The following is a 25,331-nucleotide window of genomic DNA, read 5'->3' as shown; positions in this document are numbered from 1 at the left end:
GATCTTCTCCATACACAGATAATGGATACAATGAATAAATGGATACATACAATGAATGCAATGGATAATGATATGGATAATAAATCTATAGTTATTGGTTTGAAACAGTATCAAGATCCAAGTAATTCCTCCAAAGTCAACAATTTTTGAAGTAAAAGAGCTCAGAAGTCGTTAATGGGTGGGGCTAAGGGTCTGATATATTGAGGTGGAGAAAGGCGTGGTGGGGATGGAGAAATGGGCTCGGTGATTTGGGGGTACTTTAGGAGAATGGGCTAGAAACCAGCTTTTTAAGAGTTTCATACTAGACTGTTGATGGCTTTAATGAGTTATACCTTGATTTGCATATTTAAGACTCATGAAAACACTCAAGTCGAAGGATTGCATCTTTGGTGGTCGTTTCTCACACAGAGTCGGGATATCTAAATTTTTAAAGTTCAGTGGATAGTTGACGCTAATTACTTAGTACTCTAGTCCTCTCTGGGAGTTTGAAGAAGAAGCCAGCTGCTTTAGATGTCCACACCATTCGATCCTGTAAACTCACACTTTGGACTCTACGGTAAAAATACACTTGAATAGAAGCAGTAAACTCCAAAGCTTTTGGGCTCGGGAGTTGCGGAAGGGGAACTAGAGTCAGAGACAAGCCCGGAGTGGGAGGGGCGAGGGAGAGGTCCGAGCACCGCCCTCTTCCCCCTTCCAACAAACTAGCTCCGCCCCTAAGGCTTCCGTTTGTAAACAGCGCAGGCGCAGGCGCACATGGGCAGACGCGGTGCGCAGGCGCGCGTGCGCAGACGCGGTGCGTTTGCGCCCCGAGCCGTGCACGCGCGGTAACGGTCGGATGGTGGAGTTGGTACCTTTTGTGGTTCCCATCATGGGTGACAAAACCTTGCCGGAGTGGGAGCTGAGCTCTGGACCCACGGCCGAGGCCTTGCAAGCGAGCCGAGCCGGGGCGGAGGGAGGGGTGGAGGAAGCCACCTTGCGCCTCAGTAACTGGGTGCCCCGGGTAACTGCTTCAGCACCTCATCTGCCTGTGGTCTCCGCTGAGAGGAATCTTAGTTCTAGAGCCGACCTGAGCAGTCAGCTGGCCCCCACAGATTTTTGAGAGATAGTTCCCAACAGTCGGCATTGCCTCCTAATGCTTCTCGAAGCTTAGGATTTCAGAGGGAATCTTGTTGCTGAAATGAGAAGTGTTTGGAGTTGCAGGATCACCACAGTTGCCTGCGGCAAAGGGCTGGGGGAATAGAAGGGAACGGGCGGTTTGGCTTCCTGGGCATGAAATTTCCTGCACTTACTTAGCATGGGACCACCCTACAGCATACTCTGTTCACAGTCTTCTCCCAGTTTGGCCTTCTGTATTCGGTCCGCATCTTCCCAAATGCAGCAGTGGCCGGTCCTGTGTTCTATGCCATCATCAAGGTTTATTCAGCAAGGGATGCCCACAGAGCCCAAAAGGCATGCGACCAGGAGCAGCTTTTTCAGATATTTCCAGTGAAGGTGGGTCCAAATGTGGAATTCCTCGCTCTACTGGGATGAAGTGCTGAATTTAAAACTAATAGGCCATCGGGAATTCCCTGGCGGTCCAGTGGTTAGGACTCTGCACTTTCACTGCTGAGGGCCCGGGTTCAATCCCTGGTCCGGGAACTAAGATCCCAAGGGGGAAAAAAAAATTTAAAAAGGCCAGCGTTTGTACAGCACTGTGGTGTTCAGAATGCTCTCAGATGCACTGCTCCACTGATCCCCCAGTTCCCCAGTTCTTTCTTTTTTTTAGATGAAGAAACTCGAACTCAGGATGGTTAAGTGACTGACTTAAGGTTCATGACAATAAACGTGGAAACTAGAGTCCAAACCCAAACTGAACTGATGTTAAACCCCACGTCATTTTATGCTGCCCCTTAATTTAAGAAATCTTCACAAGAGTCTTCCTTATATTTACTTTTATGTGGATTTTAAATGTGTGAGGTTGACAAATTGTTTTTTTAATTAATTAATTAATTAATTAATTAATTAATTAATTTTTGGCTGCGTTGGGTCTCGTTGCTGCGCACCAGCTTTGTCTAGTTGCGGCGAGCGGGGGCTGCTCTTCGTTGCGGTGCGTGGGCTTCTCATCGCGATGGCTTCTCTTGTTGCGGAGCACGGGTTCTAGGCACGTGGGCTTCAGTAGTTGTGGCTCACGGGCTCTAGAGCACAGGCTCAGTAGTTGTGGCACACGGGCTTAGTTGCTCTGCGGCATGTGGGATCTTCCCATACCAGGGATCGAACCCGTGTCCCCTGCATTGGCAGGCGGACTCTTAACCACTGTGCCACCCGAGAAGTCCCGAGCTTGACAAACTTTTGTCAGATGTAACATAAAGGAGGCTTCGTCATCATCATCACTCTGAAACTGCCTATTCAGAACTCCCTTCAGATTCCAGAAAATGGTTAAAATATTCCTTAATGCATTGTAGAAACCTTATTCCATATTAACATGCCATCCAATTTTACTTCCCCAGAATTAACATTTCATTATGTGCCTCCATTCAGCCACCATTCCTTTTTCAAGGACCTTTTCAATTCCTCTGAATAAGTGAGTGAGGCTTCGATTTCCCAGACCTTTCACTTTAGAATTGTGTGTCTTCTCTGATTGGCTTCTTGCTCTGGCTACTTCCTACTGACCTTGCTGCCTGTTCTCACCCATATTTCTTTACTCACTGATTTCACCTTTATTGAATCTGAGAACTCGCCTCAGATGTGACTCCAAGTACACTACCTCCCACTTCTGTACCCTGTTTAACACCCTCTTCAATCCTGGCTGTACTCCCTGGGATTGAAATGATTTCATATCAGACATTCTTTAATTTGTGGACCCTGCGACCATTTCACATAACCACTCAGACATTACGGATGGTCCTGGAAAGATTATGAAACAGTTACTTGGTATCAGTTGTGAGTAATGAGTTCTTTTCTTATATTGGACATTAAGACCATTCCATAAGCTTAGGTTCTGAGATTTTCACAGCATAAAGCCCGTCACTGATAGAGTAATGAAGAAAATGTTCTACAAGTCACTATAGAGTTGAGAGGAAAGGGCATTCGTATTAGATTTCTTTATTTAATGCAGAGCCTTAGTTTACTACCCACACCCCCGAAATTGTTACCTACTTTAATTATGCGTTCTCTTTAAATTTTATTTATTTATTTATTTGGTTGCACCGGGTCTTAGTTGCAGCAGGCGGGCTCCTTAGTTGCGGCTCAAGGGCTCCCCAGTGGCGGCACGTGGGCTCCCCAGTTGCAGCAGGCAGGCTCCTTTAGTTGTGGCTCACAGGCTCCTTAACTGTGGCGTGCAAACTCTTAGTTGCAGCATGCACGTGACACCTAGTTCCCTGACCGGGGATGAAACCCGGGCCCCCTGCATTGGGAGCACGGAGTCTTAACCACTGCACCAGCAGGGAAGTTCCAATTATGTCTTCTTTTATTCATTAGCAGGTGTACATACTTCTTATCTTTTTTCCCCTGTATTTTTTATAAATACAGACAAGAGAATAACATCTTCAAATAAAATGAAGGAAAGGCCTAATGTATCTGAGTTTTTCTCAGTAGCATGAAGGGAAATGTTTGCCAGCAAGAACTGTGGCAAGGTTATCCCAGATGTCAACTGTCTCTACTACCCAGGGGCTCAGAGCCCTTCTGAAGCTTCCTAATTGTCCAGGACAGCTCCATTATGACTCACCGTACAGGGCCTAGCCTCCCTGTTTTAAATGTTGCGACACTCAACACTTAAAAATTAGTCTTCATTTCTCCTTCCCAGCAGGCAGCTTCAGTTGGAGAAAGTAATTTCGTTTTCTTATGTACTCATTCATTCACTCAGTCAACAGACCATCACTCCTGTGTTATATGCCAAGATCTATGCTTGTTTCTGGTAACAAGGAAAGAATAATATATGGTTCCTTCAAGCACTTAAGGAGCTCATAAACTAGTGATGGAGGAAGATGCACAAACAAATCAATAAAGAATTAACAATGCTTTGACTTTATTTGTATTATTTGAATTTTTATAACTATAGTTATATACCACACCCTGTTCAAAATGGAAATAGACATTTAAGAAAGAACTAGTGATGTAAAAAGATCCACAGTAATATGTAAGTTATTTAGAGAGTTAAGACTGGAAATATTTACACTCTCAAAGAAGCTTGTTAATGCAGATGAACCTCTAATTCTTTTGGTTGCTTTATTTACATTTATAGAGGTATACGTATTCCCTCTTCTAACAGGGGTTAGTAACTTGGGAAGGGGGTGCTACAGATTAAGGTCCTAATTCAGTGGCAGGTCTATCTTATCTCCTCTTCAGGTCATATTCTCAAGCAGGAGCTACAGGATGAGATGACTAAAACAGTTCACTTCCTTTGCTTACCCCCAGCCCCGTGATAGGCTTCTGCTGGGCTTCCTTGGTTGCTTTCATCATCACTTTCACCACCAGAGGTCAGGGAACCTTCCTGATTAATCAGGGGTCCTGGAAATGAAGCAGAAAAGTACTGACTTAAAAATAATAAATACCATTTATTTAGGGTTCACTGTGAACTCATTGCTTAAAATGTGCTACTTAATCTTCACAACCACTCTATGAAATTGGTATTGATAAATCTCAGGTATATCCAAAATAAGTCTCTACGTAGGGTTGTGATATTTTTAGGTCTTATATGTCTTTAGGTTCGTCTCGGCACCAGACATAAGGCGGTTCGACATAATACGCTAGCCCTAAACAGCTCCAGGTGCCAAGAATTGGCAAATTACTACTTTGGTTTCAATGGGTGGTCAAAAAGGATCATCAGGGTAAACTCTGTCGATTTTCTGTGACTAACCAGACTCCTTTCAACATTGAACTCCTAGACTTTAGAGAGAAGAATAGAACAGGGCTATGGGGAGGAGATGTGAGAGGCTTCCACATGGAAGTATCTGAGCATTGGCCTGCCACCTAGAATTAGTGATAATCTCAATGACTTGGATGGTGGTGTCCATAATTTTCTCCAGTATTTGTATGGTATATAATAAAAAACTGTTGTCTATGTCTAGTCATTCATTTGCAAATCTCACTTGATTTTGAAGCTATAGCATACCTAAACTATTACCTGGGATTGCTGGAGTTTAGTTTTTATCTCTAACACCAGAATATTTTGAAGTCTAGCCTTTAATTCAAAATCCTAACAGCTTCAGGATCTTTCTAACCTTGAAGAAAGGGAAAATGAAGATATTGTGACACCACTTCAGAAGCAAAGCCTGAAGCTCTTCTGTGCTTTCGAGGTGGCGTTGCCCTCCCACGAGTGCAGGAGTCCTGCAGCTGGCATGGCTGAGGAACCTTTGGATAAGTTGGAGGAAGGTCTGTTTTCCAGTATATGTGTGGGGGGGGGGGGAGGTGAGGGAGTGGGATTTCTCTTTTTTCCTTTCTTTCTGAAACTCAACTTTTAGATACATCATCACCTTGGCTAAGCAACTAAAGCCCTGGGCAGAATTTTTCTGCCGGACAATATAGGTTTTTATCTTAGGCAATACCTGACAGCACCTTAAACTTTAGAATTTTAGAACTGACTGCCTGCCAAGAAGCTTAGGAGGAGGGAAAATTAGTTAGATTTTGGGTTTTTTTTTTTTTTTTTTTTGGTTAATAATTTGTTTTGTGCTAAAATAGTCCTTCAAATACACATGTCTTCTGGCCTTCAGTTATCCCAACAAAATCATTGTCTAAAGATTGAAATAAACTCTTGTGTAAATGTTCAGTCCTTTGCCTCCTATAGAGGGGCCTGAGCGGAAAAAGTAAATGTAGATCGCTAGAAAGGGGATTCGGATTGGTACTGAGATTTTTCCTAGAATCCTTGGCACTTGGGCTTAGGGTTTTAAGTCAGAGGCAGGGCTGTTCGCGAATGGAATAGAGGAGGCTCCACCATCCACCTGAGTGGGTGATGGTTGAGGAGAGGCCAGATCATCTGCACTACCACCAAGTCTATCTCACTGTATGAATCCAGCCCTTTACGCACAGGAGAGCAGGGTCTGTAGCAGTGTAGCCTCAGCTTGTCCATTTGAAATCTGTGAGTAAAATGAGATTTGTGCCACGTTCTTGGTTTGCATTTCCCATCGAGTATTTTAGGAACTTCCAGAATAGATCTGAGCAGTAAAAATGTGCCATGCCAGGGTACACCTACAACAGAGACATTCAACCATACCCCAGTGTTGTGCCTGCCCTTAATCACTAAGATAATGATCTAAGAATGACAGATGCATGTTTAGTTTTAAACACATAACCTAGAAATCAGTTATTCAGATAGGCATTTCAAATTCATCTGTTTTGGTTGGATTTAGGGTTGTTATCATTCCTTATGAAAAGGAAGGTAGCCCAGAAGCTTGCTATTCAGAAGGCTATGACAGATGCATTCCGGAAACTGCTGATTGTGGTTTTAGGTAAGACCTTTTTTTTTTTTTTTCAGTACTCACTCAAAGTTCATTAAAATAAATGTCCTATGATATGTCCTTTAGTTGTAGTAAAAGTAGCTCTTATATACTTTATTTTTAACTTTTCTCTCTTTGAATATCATTCACAGGCACAGACTCAACTTCTTATATAATGATAATAACTTTTTCTTACTGATGTTCAAGTATTCACAACTTAGCTACTAGTAGCAGCTTTAAGATGACTCTTTGTCCTTTCAACATTATCCTAAACAATTTCTTTTTTTTTTCACACACACACACTGTATTTTATTTTTACAAGAAATAAATATACTGACACCAAGCATTGTAAATGGATGACCACAACAAAAGCAACAATGATTGCAATGACCAAACACGAAACACACTCATACTATGTCATAATATTGACATTCAGTCCAGTAATCCTCCACTGTAACAGCTCCTTTACTTTGCAGTGAAAATTGATTTCTATATTCTTTGCCTCTGAGTCCTTGTGGAATTTTTTCTTTTTAATTCACACAGAAAGTCAGAAAAATTATAATCATCCTCATCAGTTCACTCAGTCCCATGTAATTAATTTTTTTTTCATCTTGATCTTTTGTTACCACTTTTATGAGTTCATCAGTTTTCCATTAGAGTTCTGAAAATGCTTATTCATTCAGTTCAGCAGTACGGTTACCAGAAACCTGTACTTGTCAGAGTCTTTTCTATGAATTCCTTGAAGATGAAACCCTTTTATAGTAACATATTTGCAAAAGCATCAGAGTACACCCAGAACTGTCTGTAACTGACAAAAGACTTAAAAATGACCACGGTTAAAGATTTGATGAAAGTTCATAATAGTGCAATTGACAATGAAAGTTAGTTTTTTCTGAGATATACATTTTAAAGTAATAACTAGAATTATGACTTATAACATGATACCAGAACATATAAGATTTTTAGAAATTTCACGTAATGTCTGAAACATTTATATTAACATATTTCCATACAGATAACCCAATGAAAGTTTAGTTGTTTTGTTTGTTTGTTTTTTTATACTGCAGGTTCTTATCAGTCATCAATTTTATACAAATCAGTGTATACATGTCAATCCCAATCGTCCAATTCAGCACACCACCATCCCCACCCCACCGCAGTTTTCCCCCTTTGGTGTCCATATGTCTGTTCTCTACATCTGTGTCTCAACTTCTGCCCTGCAAACCGGCTCATCTGTACCATTTTTCTAGGTTCCACATACATGCCTTAATATACGATATTTGTTTTTCTCTTTCTGACTTACTTCACTCTGTATGACAGTCTCTAGATCCATCCACGTCTCAGCAAATGACTCAATTTCGTTCATTTTTATGGCTGAGTAATATTCCATTGTATATATGTACCACATCTTCTTTAACCATTCGTCTGTCGATGGGCATTTAGGTTGCTTCCATGTCCTGGCTATTGTAAATAGTGCTGCAGTGCACATTGGGGTGCATGTGTCTTTTTGAATTATGGTTTTCTCTGGGTATATGCCCAGTAGTGGGATTGCTGGATCATATGGTAAATCTATTTTTAGTTTTTTAAGGAACCTCCATACTGTTCTCCATAGTGGCTGTATCAATTTACATTCCCACCAACAGTGCAAGAGGGTTCCCTTTTCTCCACACCCTCTCCAGCATTTGCTGTTTGTAGATTTTCTGATGATGCCCATTCTAACTGGTGTGAGGTGATACCTCATTGTAGTTTTGATTTGCATTTCTCTAATAATTAGTGATGTTGAGCAGCTTTTCATGTGCTTCTTGGCCATCTGTATGTCTTCTTTGGAGAAATGTCTATTTAGGTCTTCTGCCCATTTTTGGATTGGGTTGTTTGTTTCTTTAATATTGAGCTGAATGAGCTGTAATATATTTTGGAGATCAATCCTTTGTCCGTTGATTCGTTTGCAAATATTTTCTCCCATTCTGAGGATTGTCTTTTCATCTTGTTTATGGTTTCCTTTGCTGTGCAGAAGCTTTGAAGTTTCATTAGGTCCCATGTGTTAATTTTTGTTTTTATTTCCATTACTCTAGGAGGTGGATCAAAAAAGATCTTGCTGTGATTGATGTCAAAGAGTGTTCTTCCTATGTTTTCCTCTAAGAGTTGTATAGTGTCCGGTCTTACATTTAGGTCTCGAATCCATTTTGAGTTCATTTTTGTGTATGGTGTTAGGGAGTGTTCTAATTTCATTCTTTTACATGTAGCTGTCCAGTTTTCCCAGCACCACTTATTGAAGAGACTGTCTTTTCTCCATTGTATATGTTTGCCTCCTTTGTCATACATTAGTTGACCCTAGGAGCGTGGGTTTATCTCTGGGCTTTCTATCTTGTTCCATTGATCTACGTTTCTGTTTTTGTGCCAGTACCATATTGTCTTGATTACTGTAGCTTTGTAGTATAGTCTGAAGTCAGGGAGTCTGATCCCTCCAGCTCCGTTTTTTTCCCTCAAGACTGCTTTGGCTATTCGGGGTCTTTTGTGTCTCCATACAAATTTTAAGATGATTTGTTCTAGTTCCGTAAAAAATGCCATTGGTAATTTGATAGGGATTGCATTGAATCTGTAGATTGCTTTGGGTAGTATAGCCATTTTCACAATATTGATTCTTCCAATCCAAGAACATGGTATATCTCTCCATCTGTTGGTATCATCTTTAATTTCTTTCATCAGTGTCTTATACTTTTCTGCATACAGGTCTTTTGTCTCCCTAGGTAGGTTTATTCCTAGGTATTTTATTCTTTTTGTTGCAATGGTAATTGGGAGTGTTTCCATAATTTCTCTTTCAGATTTTTCATCATTAGTGTATAGGAATGCAAGAGATTTCTGTGCATTCATTTTGTATCCTGCAACTTTACCAAATTCATTGATTAGCTCTAGTAGTTTTCTGGTGGCATCTTTAGGATTCCCTATGTATAATATCATGTCATCTGCAAACAGTGACAGTTTTACTTCTTCTTTTCCAATTTGGATTCCTTTTATTTCTTTTTCTTCTCTGATTGCCGTGGCTAGGACTTCCAAAACTATGTTGAATAATACTGGTGAGAGTGGACATCCTTGTCTCGTTCCTGATCTTAGAGGAAATGCTTCCAGTTTTTCACCATTGAGAATGATGTTTGCCATGGGTTTGTCGTATATGGCCTTTATTATGTTGAGGTAGGTTCCCTCTCTGCCCACTTTCTGGAGAGTTTTTATCATAAATGGGTGTTGAATTTTGTCAAAAGCTTTTCCTGCATCTATTGAGATGATCATATGTTTTTTATTCTTCAATTTGTTAATATGGTGTATCACATTGATTGATTTGCGTATATTGAAGAATCCTTGCATCTCTGGGATAAATCCCACTTGATCGTGGTGTATGATCCTTTTAATGTGTTGTTGGATTCTGTTTGCTAGTATTTTGTTGAGGATTTTTGCATCTATATTCATCAGTGATATTGGTCTGTAATTTTCTTTTTTTGTAGTATCTTTGTCTGGTTTTGGTATCAGAGTGATGGTGGCCTCATAGAATGAGTTTGGGAGTGTTCCTTCGTCTGCAATTGTTTGGAAGAGTTTGAGAAGGATGGGTGTTAGCTCTTCTCTAAATGTTTGATAGAATTCACCTGTGAAGCCATCTGGTCCTGGACTTTTGTTTGTTGGTAGATTTTTAATCACAGTTTCAATTTCATGACTTGTGATTGGCCTGTTCATATTTTCTGTTTCTTCCTGGTTCAGTCTTGGAAGGTTATACCTTTCTAAGAATTTGTCCATTTCTTCCAGGTTGTCCATTTTATTGGCATAGAGTTGCTTGTAGTAGTCTCTTAGGATGCTTTGTATTTCTGCGGTGTCTGTTGTAACTTCTCCTTTTTCATTTCTAATTTTATTGATTTGAGTCCTCTCCCTCTTTTTCTTGATGAGTCTGGCTAATGGCTTATCAATTTTGTTTATCTTCTCAAAGAACCAGCTTTTAGTTTTATTGATCTTTGCTATCGTTTTCTTTGTTTCTATTTCATTTATTTCCGCTCTGATCTTTATGATTTCTTTCCTTCAGCTAACGTTGGGTTTTGTTTGTTCTTCTTTCTCTAGTTCCTTTAGGTGTAAAGTTAGATTGTTTACTTGAGATTTTTCTTGTTTCTTTAGGTAGGCTTGTATAGCTATAAGCGTCCCTCTTAAAACTGCTTTTGCTGCATCCCATAGGTTTTGGATCGTCGTGTTTTCATTGTCATTTGTCTCTAGGTATTTTTGGATTTCCTCCTTGATTTCTTCAGTGATCTCTTGGTTATTTAGTAATGTATTCTTTGGCCTCCATGTGTTTGTGTTTTTTACGGTTTTTTCCCTGTAACTCATTCTAATCTCATAGCGTTGTGGTCAGAAAAGATGCTTGATATGATTTCAATTTTCTTAAATTTACTGAGGCTTGATTTGTGACCCAAGATGTGATCTATCCTGGAGAATGTTCCGTGCGCACTTGAGAAGAAAGTGTAATCTGCTGTTTTTGGATGGAATGTCCTATAAATATCAATTAAATCTATCTGGTTTGCATGGTATATCTTTTTCCGTCCCCTCACTTTCAGTCTGTATGTGTCCCTAGGTCTGAAGTGGGTCTCTTATAGACTGCATATATATGGGTCTTGTTTTGTATCCATTCAGCCAGCCTGTGTCTTTTGGTTGGAGCATTTCATCCATTCACGTTTAAGGTAATTATCGATCGATATGTATGTTCCTATGACCATTTTCTTAATTGTTTTGGGTTTGTTTTTGTAGGTCCTTTTCTTCTCTTGTGTTTCCCACTGAGAGAAGTTCCTTTAGCATTTGTTGTAGAGCTGGTTTAGTGGTGCTGTATTCTCTTAGCTTTTGCTTGTCTGTAAAGCTTTTGATTTCTCCATCAAATCTAAATGAGATCCTTGCTGGGTACAGTAATCTTGGTTGTAGGTTCTTCCCTTTCATCACTTTAAGTATATCATGCCACTCCCTTCTGGCTTGTAGAGTTTCTGCTGAGAAATCAGCTGTTAACCTTATGGGAGTTCCCTTGTATGTTATTTGTCGTTTTTCCCTTGCTGCTTTCAATAATTTTTCTTTGTCTTTACTTTTTGCCACTTTGATTACTATGTGTCTCGGCGTGTTTCTCCTTGGGTTTATCCTGTATGGGACTCTCTGCGCTTCCTGGACTTGGGTGGCTATTTCCTTTCCCATGTTAGGGAAGTTTTCGACTATAATCTCTTCAAATATTTTCTCGGGTCCTTTCTCTCTCTCTTCTCCTTCTGGGACCCCTATAATGCGAATGTTGTTGCGTTGAATGTTGTCCCAGAGGTCTCTTAGGCTGTCTTCATTTCTTTTCATTCTTTTTTCTTTAGTCTGTTCCGCAGCAGTGAATTCCACCATTCTGTCTTCCAGGTCACTTATCCGTTCTTCTGCCTCAGTTATTCTGCTATTGATTCCTTCTAGTGTAGTTTTCATTTCAGTTATTGTATTGGTCATCTCTGTTTGTTTGTTCTTTAATTCTTCTAGGTCTTTGTTAATCATTTCTTGCATCTTCTCAATCTTTGCCTCCATTCTTATTCCGAGGTCCTGGTTCATCTTCACTGCACTGTCATTATTCTGAATTCTTTTTCTGGAAGGTTGCCTATCTCCACTTCATTTAGTTGTTTTTCTGGGGTTTTTTCTTCTTCCTTCATCTGGTATATAGCCCTCTGCCTTTTCATCTTATCTATCTTTCTGTAAATGTGGTTTTTGTTCCACAGGCTGCAGGATTGTCGTTTTTCTTGCTTCTGCTGTCTGACCTCTGGTGGTTGAGGCTATCTAAGAGGCTTGATTGGAGGCTCTGGTGATGGGTAGAGCTGACTGTTGCTGTGGCGGTCAGAGCTCCGTAAAACTTGAATCCACTTGACTGTTGATGGGTGGGGCTGGGTTCCCTCCCTGTTGGTTGTTTGGCCTGAGGCAACCCAACACTGGAGCCTACCTGGGCTCTTTGGTGGGGCTAATGGCAGACTCTGGGAGGGCTCACGCCAAGGAGTACTTCCCAGAACCTCCGCTGCCAGTGTCCTTGTCCCCACGGTGAAACAGAGACAGCCCCCGCCTCTGCAGGAGACCCTCCAACACTAGCAGGTAGGTCTGGTTCAGTCTCCCCCAGGGTCACTGCTCCTTCCCCCGGGTCCCTATGCACACACTATTCCGTGTGTGCCCTCCAAGAGTGGGGCCTCTGTTTCCCCCAGTCCTGTCGAAATCCTGCATTCAATTCCCACTAGGCTTCAAAGTCTGGTTCTCTATGAATTCCTCCTCCCGTTGCTGGACCCCCAGGTTGGGAAGCCTGACGTGGGGCTCAGAATCTTCACTCCAGTGGGTGGACTTCTGTGGTATAAGTGTCCGCCAGTCTGTGAGTCACCCACCCAGCAGTTATGGGATTTGATTTTACTCTGATTGTGCCCCTCCTACCATCTCACTGTGGCTTCTCCTCTGTCCTTGGACGTGGGGTATCCTCCGTGGTGAAGTCCAGTGTCTTCCTGTCGATGACTGTCCAGCAGCCAGCTGTGATTCTGGTGCTCTTGCAAGAGGGAGTGAGAGCACGTCCTTCTACTCCGCCATCTTGGTTAATCTTCTGTACATCTTTTTGAAGAACCATCTATTCAAGTCTTTTATCCATTTTTGAATCAGGGTGTTTGTTTGCTTTTTGTTCAGTTATAGGAGTTCTCTGTAAATTCTCAATAGAAATCTCTTGTCAGATAGATGGCTTTCAAATATTTTCTCCCATCTTGTGGGTTGCCATTTTATTCTGTTTACATTCCTCTGATACACATTTTTTTTAATCGTGTACTTCAAATTGTTTATTTTTTTGTTAGCTGTACGTTTGTTGTTCCCTCGTTTCATATTGAGGAAAACACTGCCAAATCCAATGTCATGAAGCTCTTGTCCTGTGCCTTCTTCTAAGACTTTTAATTTTATTAGGTCTTATATTTAGTTTCTTGATATGTTTTCATTAATTTTTGCATATGATGTTAGGTAAGGGTCCATCTTCCTTCTTTTGCATGTTGACCACAAGACTTCTCAGCACCACTTGTTGAAAATACTATCCTTCCTACTTTGAAAAGTCTTGGCAACTTGTCAAAAATCATTTGGCCATATATCAGGGTTTATTTCTGGGTGTTCTATTCTAGTCTATTGGTCTTGAATAAGGGAGAAAATAGTATAACCTATCCAGGTTGATGAAGAACATAAAGAAAGACCAGGACTGAGAATTAGGAGGGTAATATAAAACAGCAGGGAGTAAAAGACAGTGTGAGAGAAGATCTTGTATTTGCGAGTTCATGGAAATATGATCATGTTAAAACCACTAAACGCCTGACTTTGAACAATACGGTAAATGTGCCAGCAAGAAACATAACACTTACCCATCTCTGGGAAATATAGTATGGGCATAAAGATAAACTACACACAAATATATTAAAAAGGGAAGGGTTTTCATGGTGTGAGAATATTGTGGGATTTGAAATACAATTTATTTCTGTTCTACCATTGTCTCTAAAATTTATCAAAGTGTATATACAAGCAATTCCAATTCTGGTAATGTGCTTGACAGGTTTATATATGAACTTCAGCAGAGCAGTAAATGTACATTCATAGTAGGACTGCTCCCTAAACCAAAAAACAAAACACAAAAACTTCAAAGACTAGAGTTCACTTTGTCAACACACATACAGATGCAATGATGGTTAATGGTCGGAAAACAAAAGGTGAGCATGGGTGCAAGAGGTTAATCCCCAGGCTGGGGTGGGGTGCAGAGTTTGAGGGTAACACAGGTAGAAAAGGCTTTTGTCCTATCCTTGATTTTTGAGGTATGGAAATTCACAGGTCACTACCTTCATTTCAAAATGAATGAATGCACTATTCAATTTTTTTAAACAGGCGAAGTAAACATGAGTGATAATAAATTTCAAACTGTCGCTAATCAAATAAGATACTAAGAAAAATTAAATAATATGACTTAAGAATGAAGTAGAAAGATTGTCCAACATGGTAGCATTCAAAGACCCAGAGCGTGATGCCTCTCATGGGCACACCAAAGTCACAACTGTTTACAGAACAGCAATTGATGAAAAAGGCCGGGACCTACCATAAAAGATGTTTTACAGCTAAAGACGTAAGGAAGGCACCTCGACAAGACAGGAAGGAAGGGCAAAATCTCAATAGAGTCAAGACCCATACCACCAGGTGGGTGGTCCACAAATGGGAGAATAATTACAGTTTCAGAGGTGCTCCCAGGTAGCAGGGGTATGAAGCCAACATCAGGCTCCCAAGCCCAGGGATCCTGTGCTGGAAAGAAGAGTCCCTAGAAAGTTGGGCTTTGAAGACCAGTAGTGTTTATTTTCCAGAGAGCCAGAGGGTTGTGGGAAATAGAGACTCCACTCTTAAAAGATGCTCACAAAATCCCACATGATCCGAAAATCAGAACAGAAGCAGTCATTTGAAAGGATCCTGGGTCACACCTACCTCCTGATCTTAGAGAGTCTCCCAGAGAGGCAAGAGGCAACTACAGCACAGCCTCAGGGACAGAGACACTGGCAGCAGCCATTCAGGGGAGCTCCTTCTACCTCGTGGACGCTGGTACCAGCAAGCATAATTTCAGAATCCTCCCTCTAGCTTATCAGCCGCAGGACCGAACCCTACCCATTTCCACCAGGCTATAGACACAAGTACTAGGATGCTGCAGGCCAAGCAACTAACTGAGCAGGGGCATAGCCCCATCCACCAGCAAACAGGCTGCCTTCAGACCCTCTCAAAGCACAGCTGACCCTGGACGTGGGTCCAGCCACCAAAAGCCCCAGGACCAGCCTCCACACCTCAGTGGACAGGCACCAGCCCCAGAGTCCCTGGCCCCTCTGACAAGTGAGCCTGCTCTGGCCTTGGAGTCAGCCTCACCATCGGCAGGTGATTACTGCACAGGGACTGGATGGAGCTTGGACCTACCCAACAGCAAACCTGCTCTAGCAGTGGGATCAGCCTCATACACCAACAGGCACACACCAGCTCCAGGAATACCACAGCCCAGCAGCCTGTGTGACCAGAACACTCACTTGCAGGCCAGAAGCAGCCATGGACTCAGCTGGGTCCTGACCCTGCCCATCAGAATGCCAACACAAGATTAGGGATACCCCAGACCCTGCAGAGAGCTGTGTCAGGAACAGTGATCCAACACCAACTCTGTGACTCCTGGGCCCTGCAGCCAGAATGCAGGACCTGTCTCTTCCTCCCAGTAGCCAGCATAGCCCCAGAACCAGTGACTGGGCACTAGCCCTGATATCACCTGGACTGCAATTCTACCCATAAGTGAACCAGCACTAGATTTGGTGTCCCCCAGAGATGTGCAGCCAGCTGCCTTATGATCTAGTCTCACCAAGCAGCACAGACAGCCTCCATACAAGGCAGAGCCTGGCACACAAGCAGTCTGGGGGCAGCCAAGCCTACCAGACCACCCACAGTAGTCAGCCCACCACAGCAGAAGAGCCCAAGCAGCCCACATATGGGGTACACCTAGAACATATCATTCTAGTGACCAGGGGACAGTGGGCTGCTGGGACACATAGGACCTCTCCTACAAAAGGCAATTTCTCCAAGGTCAGGAAATGTAACGAACCTACTACATACATAGCAATAAAAACAGGAAGTTAAGAAAAATGAGGTGACACAGAAACACGATCCAAATGAAGGACCAAGATAAGAATTCAGAAGAAGAGCTAAGTGAAGTAGAGATAGCCAATCTCCTCAACAAAGGGTTCAAGGTAATGACTGTAAAGATGATCAAAGAACTCAGGAGAAGAATGGACGACCAGGGCAAGAAGTTAGAATTTTTAAAAAAAGAGTTAGACCATTAAAGAACAACAAAACAGAGATGAGGAATACAATAACTGAAATGAAAAATACATTGAAGGAAACTACTGTAGACTAAATGATACAGAGGAATGAATCAGAAAACTGAAGGACAGAGTACAGGCAATCACTGAAGATGAACGGTAAAACAATAGATTAAAATGAAATGAGGAAAGTTGAACAGACTTGTGAAACAATATCAGGTGTACTAATATTTGCATTATACTGGTCCCAGAAGCAAAAAGGAAAGAGAAAGCAGTGTAGAACATACCTGAAGACATAAGAGCTGAAAACTTCCCTAACCTGGGAAAGAAAACAGACATCCAAGTCCAGTAAACACAGTAAGGCCAAAACAGGATCAACCCAAAGAGGACCACAGCAAGACTCATTGTAATTAAAATGGAAAAAGAAAAAAAGATAAAAAGACACCATTAAAAGGAGCGAAGGAAAAGCAACAAGTTACAAACATGGGAAATTGCATAAAGTTATCTGCTGACTTTTCAGGATAACCTCTGCATGCCAGAAGGGAGTGGCATGGTATATTTAAAGTCATGAAAGGGAAAAGCCTATAACCAAAAATACTCTACCCAGCAAGGCTCTCCTTCAGATTTGATGGTGAGATCTAAAGTTTTACAGAGAAGCAAAACTAAAAGAGCTCAGCATCGCCAAACCAGCTTTATGAGAAATCTTAAAGGGGCTTTTCTAAGTGAAAAAGAAAAGGTCACGATTGAAACACAAAAATTAGGAAAGGAAACTTACTAAAGGAAAAACCTCATTGGTTAAGGCAAATATTCAACAAAGGTAGTAAATCAACCATGGACACAGCTAATAGGAAGGAGGAAAGAAAACAGTAATAAAATCATCTATATTCACAATAGGAAGTTAAGGGACACACAAAACAAGTAGATGTAAAATATAAGGTCAAATTCAGTAACTGTGGGGGAGCAGAGTAACAATGCAGGGTTGTTAGTGTCCATGTGAAATTAAGAGCTCAGCAACTTAAATAATCACACACACACACACACACACACACACACACACACACAAAACTGAAAGAAATCCAAACATAATATTAAAGATAGTCCTCACATCACAGATGAAGGGAATAAAAGGGGAAGAAAGGAACACTGAAGAAATTAAAGAGGGATTCTAAAAATACCCAAGACAAATGAAAATGAACACACAATGATCCAAAATCTATGGGACACAGCCAACGCAGTTCACAGGGGGAAGTTATAGTGATACAAGCTTATTCTTAGGAATCAAGAAAAATATCAAATAAACAACCTAACATTACACCTGAAGGAATTAGAAAAAGAAGAAAAAACAAACCTCAAAGCTGTCAGAAAGAAAAATTAAGAAAACTATACCATACGCAATCACACCAAAAAGAATAAGACACCTAGGAATAAACACACCTAAGCAGGTAAAAGATGTGTGCTCAGAAATCTATCAGCCATTGGTGAAAGAAGTTGAGGACAACACAAAAAGATGGAAAAATATAGCATGTGCATGGACTGGAAGAATTAATACTGTTAAAATAACCATACTACCAAAGACAATCTACAGATTTAATGCAATCCCTATCAGAATACCAAAGCATTTTCACAGAACTTGAAAAAGTAATTTTAAAATTTATATAGAAACACAAAGACCCCAAATAGCCAAACAATCTTGAGAAAGAACACAGCTGGAGGCATCATGCACCTTGACTTCAGACTATACTGCAAAGTGACAGTAATCAAAGAGAAAGGTACCAGAGCAAAAACAGACACAAAGATCACTGGAATAGAATAGAGATCCCAGAAATAAGCCCACACACTTATATTTAATTGATTTATGACAAAGCAGGCAATATGGAGAAAAAACTGTCTCTTCAATAACTGGTACTGGGAAAAATGGTCAGCTACATGGAAAAGAATAAAATTAGATTATTTTAGCACACCATATATAAAATAATTGCAAAACTGAATAAAGACCTAAATGTAGGACCAGAAACCATAAAACCCCTAGAGGAAAATATAGAACATTCTTCAACATAAATGATAGCAACAGTTTTAGGTTCAGTCTACTAAGGCAAATGAAACAAAAGCAAAAATAAACAAATGGGACTTCACTAAACTTAAAAGATTTTGCACAGCAAAGGAAACCAAAGACAAAATGAAAAGACAACCTGCTGAAGGAGAGACAATATTTGCACATGATAAGAGGTTAACACCAAAAAGATGACCAAGCAAGGGTTCATATCTAAACTACAGAAACAGCACATACAACTCAATATCAAAAAAACACCCAAAATCTTTTTTAAAAAAATGAGAAGACCTAAATAGACATTTTTCCAAGGAAAAACTACATATAGACAGCCAGAACTCACAAAGATGCTAAACACAGCTAATCGGCAGTAAAATGCAAATCAAAACTATGAGATAGGGCTTCCCTGGTGACGCAGTGGTTGAGAGTCTGCCTGCCAATGCAGGGGACACGGGTTCGAGCCCTGGTCTGGGAGGATCCCACATGCCGCGGAGCAACTAGGCCCATGTACCACAGCTACTGAGCCTGCGCGTCTGGAGCCTGTGCTCCGCAACAAGAGAGGCCGCAAGAGTGAGAGGCCCGTGCACCGCGATGAAGAGTGGCCCCCACTTGCCGCAACTAGAGAAAGCCCTCACACAGAAACGAAGACCCAACACAGCCATAAATAAATAAATTAATTAATTAATTAAAATAGCTTTACAAAAAAAAAAAAAAAAGCAAAATCATTTAAAAACAAAAAAACAAAAAAACTATGAGATATATCACTTCAGTCTTGTCAGAATGGCTGTCATCAAAAAGATCACAAATAACAAAGGTTAGTGAGGATGTGGAGAAAGGGAAACTCTTGTACACTCTTGATGTGAATGTGAAGTAGTGCAGCTACTGTGGAAAGCAGAATGGAGGTTCCACAAAAAACTAAAAATAGAACTACCATAATAGCCAGCAATTTCACTGTTGGGTATATCAGAAGAAAACAAAAACACTATTTAAAAAAAAAATAACTGCACACCAATGTTCATAACAGTGTTATTTGCCATAGCCAAGATATAGAGTCAAACTAAGTGTTCATTAATAGCTTAGTGGATAAAAAAGATTTTTTATGATGACTTCAGCAAAAAATGAAATTTTGCCATTTGCAAGAACATGGATGGACTTGGAGGGTATTATGCTTAGTAAAATAAGCCGCAGAGAAAACAAGCATGGTGTGTTATGAGAAAAAAAGCGTGGTACGTTATGAGAAAACAAGCATGGCATGTTATCACTTACACGTGGCATCTAAAAAATTGAATACAACAACAACAACAACAAAAAAAAAACAGACTCACAGATTAAAGAACAGACTAGTGGTTACCAGCAGGGAGAGATAGGGTGGAGGAGCAAAATAGTGGTAGGAGATTTTGAGGTACAATCCACTATGTATAAAATCAATAATCTACAGTGATGTACTGTATAGCATGGGGAATATAGCCACTCTTTTATAATAACTATAAATGGAGAAGAACCTAACCATTTATGAATCACTATGTTGTACCTCTGAAACTAATATAATAATGTAAATTAACTATAGATCAATAAAATATAAAGTAAGAAACAATAAAGGGGAGACACAGATTATTAGATAGAAATCAATTAAATAAACACAAGTTTTGGAAATCAAGGAATTAAAAAACAACACGTAAGACACAACATTGGCATTTAAAGTGTACAATCTATTCATTTAAAAGAAATCATTTAAGTGGTAAAAAATGGTACCCATTCTCACAATTTTGTATATCTAGGATAAATTATTATCTACAAAAATATGTTACAAATATTCACTCAAAAAGAAAGAGAAAATTGGGATAAACCCATTGTAGTATACAAATTTAATATCAAAGTCTCTATGTAAAATTGATTTGAATAAGTTCTGTTAGCCACTTCTAGTTTCTTTGTGATGTAAAATCTTTTAAAGCATAAAAATCAGCCTTTCTACATTATTCCATTAGACATACATAGAAGTTAAAAGAAATGAGAAGACAGAACAATCAACCAGGAAGGTGAATTTACTGAGAAACAGTCATTCGTTCTCCCTCCTCCTTTTCTTTTCCTCCTTTACCAGGTCTCTTTCGGTTCCAATCAAGAGAAGTCTTGAGAGTTCTGAGAATATTTCTTTGAGGGCTTCAAATCACCATACCTACATCCTCTGCCACAACTACACACACGGGAACAAAAATAAACCTCTGCTATCTACTCATGTAGGAGGGATTCATGCAAAATAAACTCCTACATGGAGACCAACAGGTGAGTTTTCTACCTGTTCTTTATAATGTCCTTCCATTAGAGTAAATCCCACACATTATGAGGAAGAAGCGGTTATGTGAGCTTTTCCTTGAAGTCAAAAAACTTGCATTCATTTCAAGTACGTGGTGATCATAGGGTACAGCCAGGGAAGGTGCCATCCCCCTTGGGGGGAGGGGCGGTGAATGGGCTCCCGCACCCATGCACCTCCTGATGTACAGATTCTGGAGAAACAGAGGACGGTCACACCGCAGTCAGCCTGTCAGGCTGTCGGGCCACTGGGCAACCCGACCAGCCTGGAAGTGCCCCGTCAGTTGCTGAAAGCAAAACTCTGTCCCCCCTGTGAAGCCAGGCAATTTGGGTCAGAGAGTCAGAGGAGACCGGTAATCAACTCCTCCTCTCTGCTCACCTCCTTGGGGTTACAGCAACCCCATCTCCAAACCCAAATCTGACCCTGGAGTGCCAAACTGGGAGTGGCAGGTGGGCTCTGCCGGTGCTTCAGCGCCCTCTGGAGGTTGTCTGCTCTAATGGCAACTCTCAGCCCTTCCTCCTCCTCCTTCCCTAGTCCTGGGGGCTGCCTTGGCCTCCTGCAGCTGCTGGCCTGAATTCATTCTTCTTTTTTCTCCAATTACAGTGAAGTGTCTTACAGAGGTTTGGAATCCCTTGAAGAAGGAAGATCTTTTAGCCAATACACCTTAACCGTGAGAAGCTGGTTTCAAGAATGAACCTGAAATACTGTATTTTTCTCCTGATGATTCCAAGGAGAGACAGCTCAAGTTTTCTAAATCATAAGAAAAACCAAGGTAAATATGATATTCTGAGCCAGAGATGAAAAAGCAGCTTTTAGCACCCCCTCCTCATGTCATATGACCGGGATTTAAATCAATCAACTGCCACTGGTTTTTAAATCACATGACCCAACTTTAAATCAATCAGCTGCTTCCCTGTAACTCACGTGACTTGGCTTTGACTAGTAAGAAATGCAGAGGTAATGGCTGAAACATTTATATTAACATATTTCCATACAAATAACCCAATGAAAGTTTAGTATTAGTTGTTTTGTTTGTTTGTTTGTTTATACTGCAGGTTCTTATTAGTCATCACATGTGTGATAGCGCAGGCCCCGGATCTCTTTAGTCAGCTGAGGCCAGTGTTGCCGGCATCCCTCCAGTCCCATCCCCCAGCCCCTCCCTCTGGGACTGTATCTAATAGAAGAAAGAGCACAGAGGAATTGGCTGAATCAAGGGACCTGGGAGCCTGGGGATGAGTTTGAAGACCGAGAACCTAAGGCGCAATTACATATTATTGGAAACTCTTGTGGGGTGTGTGGGGGGAGGTTAGGAGGCTGAGAGGCTGAGTCGACCTGGTGAGTCCAGCCCCAGGACACCACACAGCCCCGCCCCCCTTTCCCTGCCATCAGACAAGGGGTGCCGCAACTCCAGCCGGGACTCTGCACTTCCCCCTCCCTGATTCTCCAGAAGAGCAGGTGGCCCCCCTCTGAGGGCAGGGGCAAGACAACGGACCAAGTCCCCCTGCACTAAGACGCTACTGGAAGCTCTTCCTGAACAGCAGTGCTGGCTTGGAGCGAACCCGTGCACCGCCAAAGTTGGTCTCGTCCTGCAGCTGAGGGACGCAGGCTTTAAGTCAGCTGCCTTGGCTTTAAATCAGTCAGTCCCCCCTTTAAGTCAGGTGACCCGACTTTAAATCACTGTGTGCCCCTCAAGCCTGCAACTTCAAAAGTTGGGAACTTCACTTTGATCCCAGCACCTCACACAGCTGAATGCACACTGTAGTCACCCCCAAGCCTGGCTTAGAGGCAGGCTATAAGGTAAGGGGATGGGCTGCACACGTGGTGAGGAGGGTGCACTTCATGTACCAGAAGGGTCCAGGTACTCTGGGTACAGCAAGCAGTGCACGATACAGCAGCTCCCTGGCCAAGCTGGTGATGCACAGGGGGAGCAGGCACACCCAGGCACGCAGAGGCTCCAGGCCGGGAGCTGGGGCACAGCCAGCCGGGAGGGTGTGGAAGCCGAGGGTCTGAGCCTTCTTGAGAAAGGCAGACACAGAGGATGGATGAGAAACAAAGACCAGATGAAACATGGATTTGAAAAACACCCTGCTCTTGCAATTGGGGTGGGGGGCACCCCAGATTTGAGTCTTCTTACTCCCCAGGACCTAGTGCTTTGGCATTTGCCCAATTACTTATAAAATGTGACTGATAATATCTAACCCATAGAATACTGCATTTGGAGTGGTTTTGCGTGTTTATGTTTCTATAGTGGAATAATCTTTTCTACAAGAAAAATGTACACAATCTGAAATAAATTCAAACCCCTCTTTAAAAAGTACTATATCGGACTTCCCTGGTGGCGCAGTGGTTAAGTATCTGCCTGCCAAGGCAGGGGACATGGGTTCGAGCCCTGGTCAGGGAAGATCCCACATGCCGCGGAGCAGCTAAGCCCATGAGCCACAACTACTGAGCCTGCAGGCCACAACTACTGAAGCCCGCGCGCCTAGAGCCGGTGCTCCACAACAAGCGCAGCAAGAGAAGCCACCGCAATGAGAAGCCCGCGCACCGCAACAAAGAGTAGCCCCCGCTTGCCGCAACTAGAGAAAGCCTGCCCATAGCAACGAAGACCCAACGCAGCCAAAAACAAATTAATTAATTAACTAGTTAACTATTTTTAAAAAGTACTATATCCTTCTGTACAACTTCTCTGGGAAGAACAGAGAGATGGCGTAGGAGAGTGAGAAAGACCAATATTTAGCGCACATCTCTCATGCAGGTGCTCTGCTGGCTCAAATAGATTTATCCCCACTTTACAAAGGAGGAAATAATCTCAGAGAGGTTTAGTAATTTTCCCAAAGCCAAACAGCTATTGAGTGGCAGAACCGAGATCTGAACCAAGTCTGTTACCTTCAAAGCCTAAGTCCTCATCACAACAAAACTCAATTAAGATTTACATTTATCGAATTACATTGCAACCTGGGGAGTTCTTGGCACAATCCTGAATAAGAGTGAGAAAGAAAGAAATAGCATTGTTCCTACAGTCAACCAAAATTTTTGGAGCAGCTGCTAGATGCCTGTCCCTTTTTGGGGTTCAGCAGTGATCAAGACAGGAAGAGTCCTGCTTTCATGAACCACGTAGTGGGGAGGAGAGACGGGTGCAACTTGGGTGAGGGATTTCACCTTGCTGGACCTCTGTTTTCTCATCTGGAAAATGGGATGGGTGTTCCTCATTTTCTGGGATTGTCCAGCCCTCACATTCTCTGATTCCATAAGAAGCATTTGTTTTCCTGTTTTCTTTAAAATTCATTCAGGCCGTGAGCTGTGATGAATGTTGTTAGCTGCTCCCCAAATCACTCTATTCCCACCCTTTTCCTGTGATCAGGTCTTTCCCGAAACATGACTCACAGTCAGTCAAGTCACAGAACCTAAGGGGCACCCAGCAGAAAAATTCCAACCCTTGCTTCCCAGGAGCTCTGCGGTCTACCTGCCAGGTAAACTTAACTCACCTGGCACAAGGTGGCCATCCCCGGTTTCACATCAACATGATCTCAGGCACAAACCTCCTTGTTTTTCCATTTTGTCTTTAAGTTACTTGTTGAAACAGCTGCACCGATATGACAAAGATATAAAATCAGGCATCTTCTGCCCCCAGTGCCTACTAATAAATGATTTTCTGCCACTTTAATGATAAAGATAGAACATTTCAACATTCTGCTGCCCTTATTATTTGTCATTTTTGTTGATATTTCTATTGAACACATCTTTCAATATTTTAACAATGGAACATTTATCTAGGTTGTTCCACACCCAGCCTTTAGTGGTAAAGGTTTTGTTGTTATATCTCTATTATGTTTCCTTTAAAAATCATTATCCTATTTAAATGGATTAAGTCAATTCTATAGGCATTTATCTTATGATATTGATGAAACTGATACATAGAGGGCAGTGGTACACGTTGATTGGACTTGAGAACCTCTATTAGCACAGTTAAGTCTAAATATTGTCTATATGTGAACCAAAGTACAGGCCGAGTGAGACTCCCTGACTCTTTTTCACTGTTTGCCCCTCAAGCCTGTGAGAAATGGAATATTTCTTGCCATATCAGTAAACAAAAGGTGTCACAGTCATCAGCACTTGCAGCCCTCCAACGTGAGCCGGCGGGCCCTGAGGCACTCTGGATATGCAAATACAGAATGCAGGCCCCAGAGGGCTGAGGTGCATATCAAAGGAAGGATTTCAGTGAGCCCAGACTCTTGCATCTTCCCATACAAAGAAAAGCGCTCCATTCCTCACCTTGGGAGAGCTGGTTTTCCTTAGTTAACAATCACCTTTTGATGTTCCCCATTACCTGCGCCAGTCCCCTGCCCTGTCCCCTCCCCCCGGTACTTTAGCTCAGGGAGGAAGGAGCGCAGAGGGACTCGGCTGAATAAGGGGCCTGCGCGTCTCGGGAGGAGTTTTCAGCCGCTTTCCCCGCAGTCGGGGGGAGGGGCGCTGACGCTGCAGCCGGACCCTGCGCCTCCCTTGCCCCGTTTCCCCTGAGGACGCTCAGGCCGACCCCCTCCCCACGCCCACCAGGCCCCGCGAGCCAGGCCGAGGGCAGGGGCGAGAGGAGGGACCGAAGTTCCCCGGGACCAGATGCTGGGGGCCGCTCTTTCTGCACAGCAGCGGCGGGTGGCAGCGAACCCCTGCCCCTCAGAAGCTGGTCTTGTGCTGCCGCCCGGGCACCGGAC

The 25,331-nt window shown here is 42.1% G+C and overlaps 1 protein-coding gene and 1 long non-coding RNA gene across 3 annotated transcripts in view; one reads left to right on the top strand and one right to left on the bottom strand.

The window, feature by feature from the left end:
- Positions 1-25,331, bottom strand: part of LOC132355887 (uncharacterized) — a 30,367-nt gene that overhangs the window by 4,797 nt on the left and 239 nt on the right. For both annotated transcript variants that reach the window (XR_009499713.1, XR_009499712.1), the window contains exon 2: positions 4,387-4,485. This is a non-coding gene — a long non-coding RNA (uncharacterized LOC132355887). The remainder of the gene's footprint in view (positions 1-4,386; positions 4,486-25,331) is intronic.
- Positions 836-21,750, top strand: LOC132355883 (RAD52 motif-containing protein 1-like). Its single transcript, XM_059908448.1, has 8 exons — positions 836-931; positions 1,312-1,491; positions 4,683-4,805; positions 5,181-5,349; positions 6,324-6,422; positions 20,413-20,594; positions 21,226-21,394; positions 21,678-21,750. Exons 1-6 carry the CDS (start codon positions 836-838, stop codon positions 20,466-20,468), a joined length of 723 nt encoding a protein of 240 aa, XP_059764431.1. The 3' UTR covers positions 20,469-20,594; positions 21,226-21,394; positions 21,678-21,750.

Source organism: Balaenoptera ricei, chromosome 20 (genome assembly GCF_028023285.1).
Source record: "Balaenoptera ricei isolate mBalRic1 chromosome 20, mBalRic1.hap2, whole genome shotgun sequence".
NCBI lineage: Eukaryota > Metazoa > Chordata > Mammalia > Artiodactyla > Balaenopteridae > Balaenoptera > Balaenoptera ricei.
Note: the sequence above shows the minus strand (reverse complement) of the source record. Positions and strands in the feature narration are given on the sequence as shown.

What these genes read in the sequence shown, in the direction of transcription:
- LOC132355883 (XM_059908448.1), top strand. Translation starts at nt 836, where the DNA reads ATGGTGGAGTTGGTACCTTTTGTGGTTCCCATCATGGGTGACAAAACC. An exon ending in CCACGGCCGAGGCCTTGCAA is followed by an intron (nt 932 to 1,311) that starts GCGAGCCGAGCC and finishes ACCACCCTACAG; the next exon opens with CATACTCTGTTCACAGTCTT. An exon ending in TTTGGATAAGTTGGAGGAAG is followed by an intron (nt 5,350 to 6,323) that starts GTCTGTTTTCCA and finishes GGTTGGATTTAG; the next exon opens with GGTTGTTATCATTCCTTATG.